The following is a 16,230-nucleotide window of genomic DNA, read 5'->3' on the forward strand; positions in this document are numbered from 1 at the left end:
TCTGGCCATTTTGAGCCTGTAATCGAATCCACAAATGCTGATGCTCCAGATACTCAACTAGTCTAGAGAAGGCCAGTTTTATTGCTTCTTTAATCAGGACAACAGTTTTCAGCTGTGCTAACATAATTGCACAAGGGTTTTCTATTGATCAATTAGCCTTTTAAAATTATTAACTTGGATTAGCTAACACAACGTGCCATTGGAACACAGGAGTGATGTTTGCTGATAATGGGCCTCTGTACGCCTATGTAGATATTCCATAAAAAAATCTGACGTTTCCAGCTACAATAGTCATTTACAACATTAACAATGTCTACACTGTATTTCTGATCAATTTTATGTTATTTTAATGGACAATTTTTTAACATTTTCTTTCAAAAACCATTTTGAAGTGACCCCAAACTTTTCAACAGTAGTGTATATATACTTAAGGATGCTTAAAGCGTTGTCTGTGAGTAATTAGATATTTTTTAGTTTAGGGAACATGGGAACAGTCTGAACAACAATAAGCCTATCCTTCAACAGCTCTCATCTCAGTCGTAGCCATGTAAATATGTAGTGTATATATGAATATGATATGATATAATGTAGTGTAAATATGAAAGATGTGATTTATCATATTTTCCTTTTTTTTTTATGTTTGAAAAAGAGACAATGTGTTTGTACTGACTGGTTGCCTGTCCCTTCTCTCCCGTCCAGTACAATTCGTACGACCTGGAGTACAGTGAGGTCTACGACTACAGTGAAGGAGAAGAAGCCACTGAAACTGCCCCAACCGAAGGAGCCAAACCTGCACCTGAGGTAAAATACAAGATTCACACACACACACACACACACACACACACACACACACACACACACACACACACCCCAAATGGACAATGACTCCGTTCAATGAAGATGAGTCATACCTGTCTAATATCTAGCATAGCTCCAGATATAAGTATATCTATACTGTCTAATCCACAGTTAATACCATGTTCTAAAATGGTCATTACAATATTGCTATCACATCGTGGTGCTGACGTGGCTCAACGTTGTAGTGTGGATTTAACAGCATCGTTCCAAGCCCCTTTTTTTTTTTTAAATTCTTCTTCATCATCATCATCATCCCACCATTTTGTTTTTTTAAAACTGTTTCTTCTTCTTTTTCTTTGTTTTTGCTCTGTGCTGTCGTGTGATAGGCTGTGGACGTAGCTCCACCCGCTGAGAATCCTACAGACTCAACCGTTCCAATCCCGGTACGTTGGCATGCTTCTCTTTGTCTACGACGACGACACGTTATCTCTAAAGTAGTACTCTGTGTTGTCTCGTCTTACTAAAACTACTGAGTTTAACAGACTGTGTGTGTGTGTGTCCAAAAATAACACCCTATTCCCATAAATAGTGCACTACTTTTGACCAGAGCCTGCAGGAGACCATTTGGCGCTTGTCAAAAGTAGTGCACTATCTAGGGAATAGGGTAGCATTAGGGATGTATATTTAGGGTAAAGTAGTGTACTATGTAGGGAATAGGGTAGCATTAGGGATGCATATTAGGGTAAAGTAGTGCACTATCTAGGGAATAGGGTAGCATTAGGGATGTATATTTAGGGTAAAGTAATGTACTATGTAGGGAATAGGGTATTATTAGGGATCTATATTTAGGGTAAAGTAGTGCACTATGTAGGGAATAGGGTAGCATTTAAGACATAGACCACATCTTCATCTGAAGGAGGAAGGGGACCTCGGAGGACTTCAAAGGAAGCGTTTGATGTGAAATGACAAAGATGGACCAATTTAAAGCGCGTTGGATTATTGCGACAGCTGAGCTGCCAGACAGAGGAACATCAAACGTTTTATGTGGTGGGTTGATGTATATATATGGAATGCTGGAACGCCTGCCAATACCACATGATGTGTGATACAACGACCTCACGTTATATTCTGCTAACGGTTTTCTTCTGGTGAAAGAGAGGCGGACCAAAATGCAGCGTGGTTATTTCTAAACATCTTTAAATAAAAGATGAAAATACGAACAATCTACAAAACAATAAACGTGAAAAACCGAAACAGTCCTATCTGGTGCAACAAACACAGAGACAGGAACACTCACCCACAAGAGACCTAAAGAATATGGCTGCCTAAATATGGTAGAGACAACGATAACCACCTGCCTCTGATGGAGAACCACTCCAGGCAACCATAGACCTACCTCGAATACTTAACTAAACACTATCCTATAAACTACAAAACCCCTAGACAAAACAAACCACATAAATCACCCATGTCACACCCTGGCCTAACCAAAATAATAAAGAGAACACAGAATACTAAGACCAGGGTGTGACAGTACCCCCCTGGGGTGTGACAGTACCCCCCCCCCCACCAGGGCGTGACAGTACCCACCCCCCCCCACCAGGGCGTGACAGTATCCCCCCCCCCCCCCACCAGGGAGTGACAGTACCCCCCCCCCCCCCCCCCCCCCCCCCCCCCCCCACCAGGGCGTGACAGTACACCCCCCCCCACCCCCCCCACCACCAGGGCGTGACAGTACCCACCCCCAGGGAGTGACAGTTCTGGTGAGAACGTTTCCCGTGTCCATACATTCCAATTTGGATACAATCAAATGGCCTGTGAATAATGAGACAGAGTAGTATTTGTATTCTCAAAGAGATTGCTTAAAGTATTTAGGCTTTCTACAAGCAGCTCGGTGGAATACAACACAGGTTGTCTTTATGTGGACGAGTCACCATCCAATTAATTCTTTTGGACTTTTGATTCTAAACTCACCATCCAATTAATTATTTTGGACTTTTGATTCTAAACTCACCATCCAACGAGTCACCGTCCAATTAACAAATGACAGTCCACAGTTGGCAATCTCCAAGTTAGATTACTAGACATTACAAAGATCAAAGAATAAACAGTCTTGGATGGTCTTCTTAATCTCTACAATCTTCCTTGGAGTCATCCGGACCCTGTGTGGCTTTTAGGCTGCATCCCAAATGATACCCTATTCATTATTGGGTTCTGGTCAAAAGTAGTGCACTTTGTAGGGAATAAGAGTGCCACATGTTTCTACAGTCCCCTTTTGATATCCATCAGAAACAACACTTCAATCTGATCTTGATATAAACTGAACTAGTAAAACTCTGCCTGCTAATGAATTGCGACCAACGGGATTCATAAAAACTCTACTAGTAAAATTCTGCCAGCTAATGAATTGCGACCAACGGGGCCGCATCCCATATCCTCTTTTTTTGTCTCCAATTTCTTGTAGTTTTGTATGGTCAATCAGGAATTCCCTGCTTCCTTTTATTTATCCTTCTTAGACATAACTAACGCAGGGAAATACTGGTAACTGGGTTATTCACCAACCCTTCACCCTCTTTTATATGCTGCCTACTTCTGGGGCCCATATTTACAAGTTATCCAAGACCTTTGAGTGCTGATCTAGGATTACTTTTATTTTTCAGATTATGGAGAAATAAGACAGGCGGGGACCATGTTTTAAGGTCACCTGACCTACTGACACGTAGCATCTGCATCAAACCAATGATGAATTAAATGTTTATTTTATTTTATTAGAAACATTAACCAATAGGTGAACTATTCCTCTCTCTAACCTCAACCCTCCATGTTCCCTCCCACTGCCTCCCCGCCCCCTCCTCACATCGACCAATCAGAACTACGACGAGGAAATAGTCGACGATTACGTCACCGGCGTGGAACAGGTCGACGCCGACCCTACGGCGGCAGCAGAAATCGGCTCTGATACCAAAGGTCCCGACCCCGGCGCGGAATCGTACGATTTTAAGGAGTACGATATGAAGGAATACGGTGATATTAAAGAGATTGATACGAAACAGACGTACGAGTACGGTGACTATGGCGACTACAGCACCGGCGAGGCCAAACCTACCTCCTTCCCAGCCTACGAGGATGAGTTTGGGCCGGGCGTACCTGCTGAGACCGACACAGATAGTAGTGTAAGTAGCATTTTATACTCATCCTGAATATACACATCTCAGAGACCAGTACATCTGAGTCTATGAGGCCTAACATAGAACCTAACATAGAACCTGAAATAGATGATAAACAAAAGTGAAATAAACAATAAAAATGAACACTGTAGCCATTTTGTTTCCAGTCCCACTGTCCCACTGTACATCTGAGTCTATGAGGCCTAACATAGAACCTACTCAGGAGCTACTGCTAAAGGTACACGATGCTACTGTTGGCTTGGGAGGAGTGTCTGTGTGATTAGGGATATGTACCACAGAGCGAGGCGTCGATACTGAATGGAGATACACATCTCACTTCGTAACGATCCCTCTTACTCTCTCTGTCTTTCTGAACTCCCTCACTCTCTCTCTCTCGTTCTCTCTCTCTCGCTCTCTCTCTCTCTCTCTCTCTCTGTGTCTGTCTTTCTGATCTCCCTCCCTCCCTCACACTCTCTCTCATTCTCTCTTTCAATTCAATTCAATTCAAGGGCTTTATTGACATGGGACACATATGTTAACTTTGACAAAGCAAGTGAAATAGATGATAAACAAAAGTGAAATAAACAATTAAAATGAACAGTAAACATTACACTCAAAGAGGCTCCGAAAGAATAAAGACATTTTGTTTCTAGTCCCACTGTAGCCATTTTGTTTCTAGTCCCACTGTAGCCATTTTGTTTCTAGTCCCACTGTAACCATTTTGTTTCTAGTCCCACTGTAGCCATTTTGTTTCTAGTCCCACTGTAACCATTTTGTTTCTAGTCCCACTGTAGCCATTTTGTTTCTAGTCCCACTGTAGCCATTTTGTTTCTAGTCCCACTGTAGCCATTTTGTTTCTAGTCCCACTGTAGCCATTTTGTTTCTAGTCCCACTGTAGCCATGTTGTTTCTAGTCTCACTGTAGCCATTTTGTTTCTAGTCCCACTGTAGCCATTTTGTTTCTAGTCTCACTGTAGCCATTTTGTTTCTAGTCCCACTGTAGCCATTTTGTTTCCAGTCTCACTGTAACCATTTTGTTTCCAGTCCCACTGTAGCCATTTTGTTTCCAGTCCCACTGTAGCCATTTTGTTTCTAGTCCCACTGTAACCATTTTGTTTCTAGTCCCACTGTAGCCATTTTGTTTCTAGTCCCACTGTAGCCATTTTGTTTCTAGTTTCACTGTAGCCATTTTGTTTCTAGTCCCACTGTAGCCATTTTGTTTCTAGTCCCACTGTAGCCATTTTGTTTCTAGTCCCACTGTAACCATTTTGTTTCTAGTCCCACTGTAGCCATTTTGTTTCTAGTCCCACTGTAGCCATTTTGTTTCTAGTCCCACTGTAGCCATTTTGTTTCTAGTCCCACTGTAGCCATTTTGTTTCTAGTCCAGCTGTAACCATTTTGTTTCTAGTCCCACTGTAGCCATTTTGTTTCTATTCTCACTGTAGCCATTTTGTTTCCAGTCCTATTTCTCCCACAGCAGTGGCGGTCAGTACTGTTCAAGATGAGGGAGGACAATCACTTTTCCATGACCACGGCCTTATTTCTATTACAGCATATTGGATGACTGTCATTCATTTTCCATTCAGCCAGCTCAATGTAATAGTGATAAGTTTAGGTTACGACCTGATACTCTTTAATTTTTCCCCCTATACCAATCATGAGGTTGCTACAACCAAGCTTATGAATGAAAGGTTAACAACGTTTCATCATGAATTCTTCCTGTGTGAAGTCATTGTGTCAACAATATCAGGTGTCCAGGACCCTCGCTGTGTTCAGTTAGTTATGCACATCCCAAATGGCACCCTATTCCCTATATAGTGCACTACACATAGGGCCCTGGTCAAAAGTTGTGCACTATAAAAGGAACACAGTGCAATTTGGGATACATCCCCGTTTGTCATCTTCAGTGGCTTTGGAAAACTAACCAATATCATTCGGACCAAGACTCAAATTGTGGCTTCTTTACGAACCACATCTTGTGGTTAATATTTCCTACGTAGACTAAAAACACATTTAGCATTTAGCCTTAACAAATGTTCCACTACCAGGCACAGACAGGCACTCGGCATTTTGAAGGGGTCTGGATCTCTTCTTATCTCTTTTACAGCTGGAAGTGGTAGTGTATTTTAATTCTCTGAATCTCCTGGTGAAATGAGGACACCCGTTTTTGGGTAGGACGTCCCTTGCTGCCATGACTACTTCACCTCTGATTGGTTATAATTCACACTGCTGGTGTTTGTGACGTCAGCTTAGAACCTGGTGATGCTGCCACCACGCCTACAGAAGGATTTTCTTTGGGGAAATACTGACGTTTTTTCCCCGTGTTTGGTTGACAACTCGCAGATCTGTATTCTGATAGGATGGTCTCTGTGGTGTGTTTTCAGATTGGAGGAGGTAGATATGGCGGAGAGAAAGGAGAGAAGGGAGAACCCGCCATCATTGAACCCGTAAGTGGAAGGCAACACGTTTTATCACTGTTGTATAACTAGGTATCAGTGATGCATCAGCTAAAACCGGGGAGTTAACTTTGCCGTAAACATCATTTTCTGACGTCCTGCTTCAGCTCAGTCCCACTCTATGTTTCCCCGACTCATAAACATGACACGTTGTACAACCACTGGGTGTTATCACTACTGTATAACTAGTTATTATCACTACTATATAACTAGTTATTATCACTACTGTATAACTAGTTATTATCACTACTGTATAACTAGTTATTATCACTACTGTATAACTAGTTAGTATCAATTATCAGTATCAGTTAGTATCAATTCTATATAACTAGTTATTATCACTACTATATAACTAGGTATTATCACTACTATATAACTAGTTATTATCACTACTAAATAACTAGGTATTACTATATAACTAGGTATTATCACTACTATATAACTAGGTATTATCACTACTATATAACTAGTTATTATCACTACTATATAACTAGTTATTATCACTACTATATAACTAGTTATTATCACTACTATATAACTAGTTATTATCACTACTATATAACTAGGTATTATCACTACTGTACAACTAGTTATTATCACTGCGATATAACTAGGTATTATCACTACTATATAACTAGTTATTATCACTACTATATAACTAGGTATTATCACTACTATATAACTAGGTAGTATCACTACTATATAACTAGTTATTATCACTACTATATAACTAGTTAGTATCACTACTATATAACTAGTTATTATCACTACTGTATAACAAGTTATTATCACTACTATATAACTAGTTATTATCACTACTATATAACTAGTTATTATCACTACTATATAACTAGTTATTATCACTACTGTATAACTAGGTACTACTGTATAACTAGTTATTATCACTACTATATAACTAGTTATTATCACTGCTATATAACTAGGTATTATCACTACTATATAACCAGTTATCACTACTATATAACTAGTTATTATCACTACTATATAACTAGTTAGAATCACTACTGTATAACTAGTTATTATCACTACTGTATAACTAGTTATTATCACTACTATATAACTAGTTATTATCACTACTATATAACTAGGTATTATCACTACTATATAACTAGTTATTATCACTACTATATAACTAGTTATTATCACTACTATATAACTAGTTATTATCACTACTATATAACTAGTTATTATCACTACTATATAACTAGTTATTATCACTACTATATAACTAGGTATTATCACTACTGTATAACTAGTTATTATCACTGCGATATAACTAGGTATTATCACTACTATATAACTAGTTATTATCACTACTATATAACTAGGTATTATCACTACTATATAACTAGGTAGTATCACTACTATATAACTAGTTATTATCACTACTATATAACTAGTTAGTATCACTACTATATAACTAGTTATTATCACTACTGTATAACAAGTTATTATCACTACTATATAACTAGTTATTATCACTACTATATAACTAGTTATTATCACTACTATATAACTAGTTATTATCACTACTGTATAACTAGGTACTACTGTATAACTAGTTATTATCACTACTATATAACTAGTTATTATCACTGCTATATAACTAGGTATTATCACTACTATATAACTAGTTATCACTACTATATAACTAATTATTATCACTACTATATAACTAGTTATTATCACTACTATACAACTGGTTATTATCACTACTATATAACTAGGTATTACCATATAACTAGGTATTATCACTACTTTATAACTCGGTATTATCACTACTATATAACTAGGTATTATCACTACTGTATAACTAGTTATTATCACTACTATATAACTAGGTATTATCACTACTATATAACTAGGTATTATCACTACTGTATAACTAGTTATTATCACTACTATATAACTAGGTAGTATCACTACTATATAACTAGTTATTATCACTACTGTATAACTAGTTATTATCACTACTGTATAACTAGTTATTATCACTACTGTATAACTAGTTATTATCACTACTATATAACTAGGTATTATCACTACTATATAACTAGGTATTATCACTACTGTATAACTAGTTAGTAACACTACTGTATAACTAGTTATTATCACTACTATATAACTAGTTATTATCACTACTATATAACTAGGTATTATCACTACTGTATAACTAGTTATTATCACTGCGATATAACTAGGTATTATCACTACTATATAACTAGTTATTATCACTACTATATAACTAGGTATTATCACTACTATATAACTAGGTAGTATCACTACTATATAACTAGTTATTATCACTACTGTATAACTAGTTATTATCACTACTATATAACTAGTTATTATCACTACTATATAACTAGTTATTATCAGTACTGTATAACTAGGTATTACTGTATAACTAGTTATTATCACTACTATATAACTAGTTATTATCACTGCTATATAACTAGGTATTATCACTACTATATAACTAGTTATCACTACTATATAACTAATTATTATCACTACTATATAACTAGTTATTATCACTACTATATAACTGGTTATTATCACTACTATATAACTAGGTATTACTATATAACTAGGTATTATCACTACTTTATAACTAGGTATTATCACTACTATATAACTAGGTATTATCACTACTGTATAACTAGTTATTATCACTACTATATAACTAGGTATTATCACTACTATATAACTAGGTATTATCACTACTGTATAACTAGTTATTATCACTACTATATAACTAGGTAGTATCACTACTATATAACTAGTTATTATCACTACTGTATAACTAGTTATTATCACTACTGTATAACTAGTTATTATCACTACTGTATAACTAGTTATTATCACTACTATATAACTAGGTATTATCACTACTGTATAACTAGTTAGTATCACTACTGTATAACTAGTTAGTATCAATACTATATAACTAGTTATTATCACTGCTAAATAACTAGGTATTATCACTACTGTATAACTAGGTATTACTGTATAACTAGTTATTATCACTACTGTGTAACTAGGTAGTACTGTATAACTAGTTATTATCACTGCTAAATAACTAGGTATTATCACTACTGTATAACTAGGTATTACTGTATAACTAGTTATTATCACTACTGTGTAACTAGGTAGTACTGTATAACTAGTTATTATCACTACTATATAACTAGTTATTATCACTACTGTGTAACTAGGTAGTACTGTATAACTAGTTATTATCACTACTATATAACTAGTTATTATCACTACTGTGTAACTAATTATTATCACTACTGTGTAACTAGTTATTATCACTACTGTGTAACTAGGTATTCATGATGTATCATCAACTGTACTCTGTCTCCACTCTGCCTGTAGATTTACTGCCGTCTCTGAATGCTAATGTATCCATGTTTCCCTCTCTCTTTTCTGTCTTCCCTCTCTCTTCTATCTGCCCTCTCTTTTCTCTGTCCTCCCTCTCTTTTGTCTGTCTTCCCTCTTTTCTCTGTCTTCCCTCTTTTGACTGTCTACCCTATTTTCTCTGTCTTCCCTCTTTTCTCTGTCTTCCCTCTTTTGTCTGTCTACCCTATTTTCTCTGTCTTCCCTCTTTTCTTTGTCTTCTCTCTTTTGTCTGTCTACCCTATTTGCTCTGTCTTCCCTCTTTTCTCTGTCTTCCCTCTTTTCTCTGTCTTCCCTCTTTTGTCTGTCTTCCCTATTTCCTCTGTCTTCCCTCTTTTGTCTGTCTTCTCTCTTTTGTCTGTCTTCCCTCTTTTCTCTGTCTTCCCTCTCTTTTCTCTGTCTTCCCCCCATTTTCTCTGTCTTCCCCCTCTTGTATCTGTCTTCCCCCTATTGTATCTCTCTTCCCTCTCTTTCTCTGTCTTCCCTCTCTTTTCTCTGTCTTCCCTCTCTTTTCTCTGTCTTCCCTCTTTTCTCTGTCTTCACTCTTTTCTCTGTCTTCCCTCTTTTGTCTGTCTTCCCTATTTTCTCTGTCTTCCCTCTTTTCTCTGTCTTTCCTCTTTGCTCTGTCTTCCCTCTCTTTTCTCTGTCTTCCCCCTCTTTTCTCTGTATTTCATCTCTTGTATCTGTCTTCCCCCTCTTTTATCTGTCTTCCCTCTCTTTCTCTGTCTTCCCTCTCTTTTCTCTGTCTTCCCTCTCTTTTCTCTGTCTTCCCCCTCTTTTCTCTGTCTTTCATCTCTTCTATCTACCCTCTCTTTTGTCTGTCTTCTCTCTCTTTTCTCTGTCTTCCCCATCTTTTCTCTGTCTTTCATCTCTTCTATCTACCCTCTCTTTTCACTGTCTTCCCTCTCTCTTCTCTTTCTTCCCTCTCTTTCACTGTCTTCCCTCACTTTTCTCTGTCTTCCCTCTCCTTCACTGTCTTCCAGGGGATGCTGATTGAAGGACCCCAAGGAGGCCCCGGCCAAGCTGTGAGTATCACGTTCTCTCTTTGCCTCCCTCTCTCCCAGACCTACTCTCTCTCTTTGCCTCCCTCTCTCCCAGACGTACTCTCTCTCTCTCTTTGCCTTCCTCTCTCCCAGACCTACTCTCTCTCTTTGCCTCCAGAGAGAGAGAGAGAGAGAGAGAGAGAGAGAGAGAGAGAGAGAGAGAGAGAGAGAGAGAGAGAAGCTTTGTCTCTCTAAGGTTGACAAATTAAATGTGGTAGCAGTTTGGTAAGCTAGCTCTGCTGTAGTTAATGTGTATGTGTGCGTTCGCAGGGCTTGCCCGGTGCCCCAGGCTCCCAGGGTGCCCCTGGCCCACATGGAGACCACGGTGACAGGGTAAGTGAGCTGTCGCTGCTCAGGAACTCCCTTTGCACTTCCTGCTGTTGGAAATAGGTCATTCTCTCATTACCCACCACTTCCTTTAACTCTCTGACTCTCATTTTAACCCATCACTATAGCAACATATGCAACTCAACAGTGTATTTATAGCTACCACAGCAAATAGTGTAAAGGCTATTCAGAGTGTGGTTGGAGAACTCTGGCTCATAGAATATACAACTCAACCCTCATAGAATATACAGTAGAACCCTCGTAGAATATACAGTACAACCCTCGTAGAATATACAGTAGAACCCTCGTAGAATATACAGTACAACCCTCGTAGAATATACAGTAGAACCCTCGTCGAATATACAGTAGAACCCTCGTAGAATATACAGTAGAACCCTCGTAGAATATACAGTACAACCCTCGTAGAATATACAGTAGAACACTCGTAGAATATACAGTACAACCCTCGTAGAGAATACAGTACAACCCTCGTAGAATATACAGTAGAACCCTCATAGAATATACAGTACAACCCTCGTAGAATATACAGTACAACCCTCGTAGAATATACAGTAGAACCCTCAGCACATCAAACCAATACAACTATAGCGGTTTAGAAATACCAAAGAATGGAATGTTAAGGGAGATCTCAGTGAATGGAATGTTAATGGAGATCTCAGTGAATGGAATGTTAAGGGAGATCTCAGTGATTGGAATGTTAAGGGAGATCTCAGTGATTGGAATGTTAAGAGAGATCTCAGTGATTGGAATGTTAAGGGAGATCTCAGTAAATGGAATGTTAAGGGAGATCTCAGTGAATGGAATGTTAAGGGAGATCTCAGTGATTGGAATGTTAAGGGAGATCTCAGTGATTGGAATGTTAAGGGAGATCTCAGTGATTGGAATGTTAAGGGAGATCTAAGTGAATGGAATGTTAAGGGAGATCTCAGTGAATGGAATGTTAAGGGAGATCTCAGTGATTGGAATGTTAAGGGAGATCTCAGTGATTGGAATGTTAAGGGAGATCTCAGTGATTGGAATGTTAAGGGAGATCTCAGTGATTGGAATGTTAAGGGAGATATCAGTGAATGGAATGTTAAGGGAGATATCAGTGAATGGAATGTTAAGGGAGATCTCAGTGATTGGAATGTTAAGGGAGATCTCAGTGATTGGAATGTTAAGGGAGATCTCAGTGATTGGAATGTTAAGGGAGATCTCAGTGATTGGAATGTTAAGGGAGATCTCAGTGAATGGAATGTTTTAGTTTTTTTTGAGAGAATTCCAAGTGTGCAAAGCTTTTATCAAGGCAAAGGGTGCCTACTTTCAAGAATCTCAAATATAAAATAGATGTTGATTTGTTTAACACTTTTTTGGGGTTACTACATGATTCCATATGTGTTTTTTTCCTAGTTTTGATGTCTTCACTAGTATTCTACAATGTAGAAAATAGTTTTAAAAAATAAAGGAAAAACCCTGGAATGAGTACAGGTGTGTCCAAACTTTTGACTGGTACTGTATATTTGGGAGAATGTAGTTGTTAGACCCCTCAGGCCAAGTCCGACTAGTCTGTCTCCTTGGACCGTGGCTAATATAGCTGACTAATAATGAGTCAGCATTCCACTTACTTCACTGATTCTTAGATGACAGTCTATTCATAGCAACAGTATATTATGATAATGAAGACATTAGTTTAAAATAATAAACACAGTGTTTCAGACAAGACTGGTCTTGACAACAAGCCATCCATCTTGGTTTTACAAAGAAGAGAAGCCAGCAGGTATACCTATAAAGGAAGTCCTTTCTCTGTGTCCTTCTCCTTCGGCTGGGTTTGTAGTAGGGCCCCACACCTTCATACCACGGGGAGAAAAGAGGTCAATCAGCCACGGCTTGCTACTGCACCGGGGAGGAGAAGGAGAGGGAAGGGAGGAGAGGAAAGAAGGAAAGGAGGGGAGGAAGACCGAGGGGCAGGCCCGGGAAACCAAATAACTCGGATTACCCTCAACAACACATAGTTGTAGAACTACGTCCCTATTCCCTATTGGCCCGGGTTAAAAGTAGTACACTAAATAGGGCATAGTGTGCTATTTGGTCGCTGGCTGTTTTTTTTCTCTCTCGATGTCTCAGTTTCAAGGGGCCTTAAAGCCGACCTCAGACCCTCCAGCAGCACATCAAACAATGAGGCGCCCTTAGAGGGTCAATTGAACTTCTTTAAGGGCTGCACTGGATCCTGGTCTAAAGTAGTGCCCTATATCGGGACTCCGGTGGCATTTGGGACACAACCCAGGGACTGTGAATCTGAGGACATTTAGTTTGATTGATTGACACTGAATAAGTGGCCCCTCTTTAAGAATCTGTAGTGCGGGTTTGTTTTTTCTTCCTAGAATGTGGTGAATCGACCCTGTTTCCCTCTCCCCCCCCCCTACACACACTACATTGTAAATTCTAAATAAGAATTTGTTCTTAACTGACTTGCCTAGTTAAATAAAAGTTAAATAAACATTTATTTTTTTTCATTACAAATAAATGGGAATAGGACAACTTGAGACCCAACCTTAGAATGCCCTCGAGGGAAGACACACCCACCAAGCCCACCTCAGCAGAGTCAAACGTCCCTCTCCCCTCCACTCTTCTCCCCTCCTCTCCCCTCCCCTCCTCTCCTCTTGACACACAAAAGCCTTTTTGTTCCAGTAAGAGCAGAATGCTCAGAAAATATTTGTCTGATCCCGGATCCCTCCACCCCAGTCCGTCGTTGCCTCTCCATTTCCTCCCAGGAGGAGTTAGCCTGACTGAGAATTGACAGGCGCATTGAAAGTGACCCGGTGCTGGTGGTTCTGAAGTTTGGGATTTTTGGAGAGAGTGCAGGGTCTCCCTAACACACATACACACACACATACACACACACACACACACACACACACACACACACACACACACACACACACATACACACACACACACACACAAACACACACACTATACCCTTATCCTTTGATCAGCACGTTTCTCACATAACCGACCCCGCACCCCTCGCCTCCTCTCTCCCCACCCAATGTATATATACAGTGCCTTGCGAAAGTATTCGGCCCCCTTGAACTTTGCGACTTTTTGCCACATTTCAGGCTTCAAACATAAAGATTGTGAAGAATCAACAACAAGTGGGACACAATCATGAAGTGGAACGACATTTATTGGATATTTCAAACTTTTTTAACAAATCAAAAGCTGAAAAATTGGGCGTGCAAAATTATTCAGCCCCTTTACTTTCAGTGCAGCAAACTCTCTCCAGAAGTTCAGTGAGGATCTCTGAATGATCCAATGTTGACCTAAATGACTAATGATCATAAATACAATCCACCTGTGTGTAATCAAGTCTCCGTATAAATGCACCTGCACTGTGATAGTCTCAGAGGTCCGTTAAAAGCGCAGAGAGCATCATGAAGAACAAGGAACACACCAGGCAGGTCCGAGATACTGTTGTGAAGAAGTTTAAAGCCGGATTTGGATACAAAAAGATTTCCCAAACTTTAAACATCCCAAGGAGCACTGTGCAAGCGATAATATTGAAATGGAAGGAGTATCAGACCACTGCAAATCTACCAAGACCTGGCCGTCCCTCTAAACTTTCAGCTCATACAAGGAGAAGACTGATCAGAGATGCAGCCAAGAGGCCCATGATCACTCTGGATGAACTGCAGAGATCTACAGCTGAGGTGGGAGACTCTGTCCATATCAATCAAATGTATTTTATATAGCCCTTCGTACATCAGCTGATATCTCAAAGTGCTGTACAGAAACCCAGCCTAAAACCCCAAACAGCAAGCAATGCAGGTGAAGAAGCACAACTTTTTGGCAACAATGCAAAACGTTATGTTTGGCGTAAAAGCAACACAGCTCATCACCCTGAAAATACCATCCCCACTGTCAAACATGGTGGTGGCAGCATCATGGTTTGGGCCTGCTTTTCTTCAGCAGGGACAGGGAAGATGGTTAAAATTGATGGGAAGATGGATGGAGCCAAATACAGGACCATTCTGGAAGAAAACCTGATGGAGTCTGCAAAAGACCTGAGACTGGGACGGAGATTTGTCTTCCAACAAGACAATGATCCAAAACATAAAGCAAAATCTACAATGGAATGGTTCAAAAATAAACATATCCAGGTGTTAGAATGGCCAAGTCAAAGTCCAGACCTGAATCCAATCGAGAATCTGTGGAAAGAACTGAAAACTGCTGTTCACAAATGCTCTCCATCCAACCTCACTGAGCTCGAGCTGTTTTGCAAGGAAGAATGGGAAAAAATGTCAGTCTCTCGATGTGCAAAACTGATAGAGACATACCCCAAGCGACTTACAGCTGTAATCGCAGCAAAAGGTGGCGCTACAAAGTATTAACTTAAGGGGGCTGAATAATTTTGCACGCCCAATTTTTCAGTTTTTGATTTGTTAAAAAAGTTTTAAATATCCAATAAATGTCGTTCCACTTCATGATTGTGTCCCACTTGTTGTTGATTCTTCACAAAAAAATACAGTTTTATATCTTTATGTTTGAAGCCTGAAATGTGGCAAAAGGTCGCAAAGTTCAAGGGGGCCGAATACTTTCGCAAGGCACTGTATATATGATGACTGATAGGTGGTGCTGTGTTGAAGCCTCCATCTTGCTACTCCCCCACCATTTATAATATACATATGTTTATATACACTAGATGACTGATAGATGGTGCTGTGTTGAAGCCTCCATCTTGCTACTCCCCCACCATTTATAATATACATATGTATATATACACTAGATGACTGATAGATGGTGCTGTGTTGAAGCCTCCATCTTGCTACTCCCCCACCATTTATAATATGTATGCATATATACACTAGATGACTGATAGATGGTGCTGTGTTGAAGCCTCCATCTTGCTACTCCCCCACCATTTATAATATACATATGTTTATATACACTAGATGACTGATAGATGGTGCTGTGTTGAAGCCTCCATCTTGCTACTCCCCACCATTTATAATATACA

The 16,230-nt window shown here is 39.2% G+C and overlaps 1 protein-coding gene across 1 annotated transcript in view; it reads left to right on the plus strand.

The window, feature by feature from the left end:
* Nucleotides 1–16,230, plus strand: part of LOC110508247 (collagen alpha-1(XI) chain) — a 234,535-nt gene that overhangs the window by 96,773 nt on the left and 121,532 nt on the right. Inside the window, exons 6-11 of the mRNA XM_036965973.1 lie at nucleotides 700–801; nucleotides 1,185–1,241; nucleotides 3,669–3,971; nucleotides 6,349–6,411; nucleotides 10,827–10,868; nucleotides 11,157–11,219. Coding sequence (XP_036821868.1) covers nucleotides 700–801; nucleotides 1,185–1,241; nucleotides 3,669–3,971; nucleotides 6,349–6,411; nucleotides 10,827–10,868; nucleotides 11,157–11,219 — 630 coding nt within the window. The remainder of the gene's footprint in view (nucleotides 1–699; nucleotides 802–1,184; nucleotides 1,242–3,668; nucleotides 3,972–6,348; nucleotides 6,412–10,826; nucleotides 10,869–11,156; nucleotides 11,220–16,230) is intronic.

The sequence above is a fragment of the Oncorhynchus mykiss genome, chromosome 28 (genome assembly GCF_013265735.2).
Source record: "Oncorhynchus mykiss isolate Arlee chromosome 28, USDA_OmykA_1.1, whole genome shotgun sequence".
Classification (NCBI taxonomy): domain Eukaryota; kingdom Metazoa; phylum Chordata; class Actinopteri; order Salmoniformes; family Salmonidae; genus Oncorhynchus; species Oncorhynchus mykiss.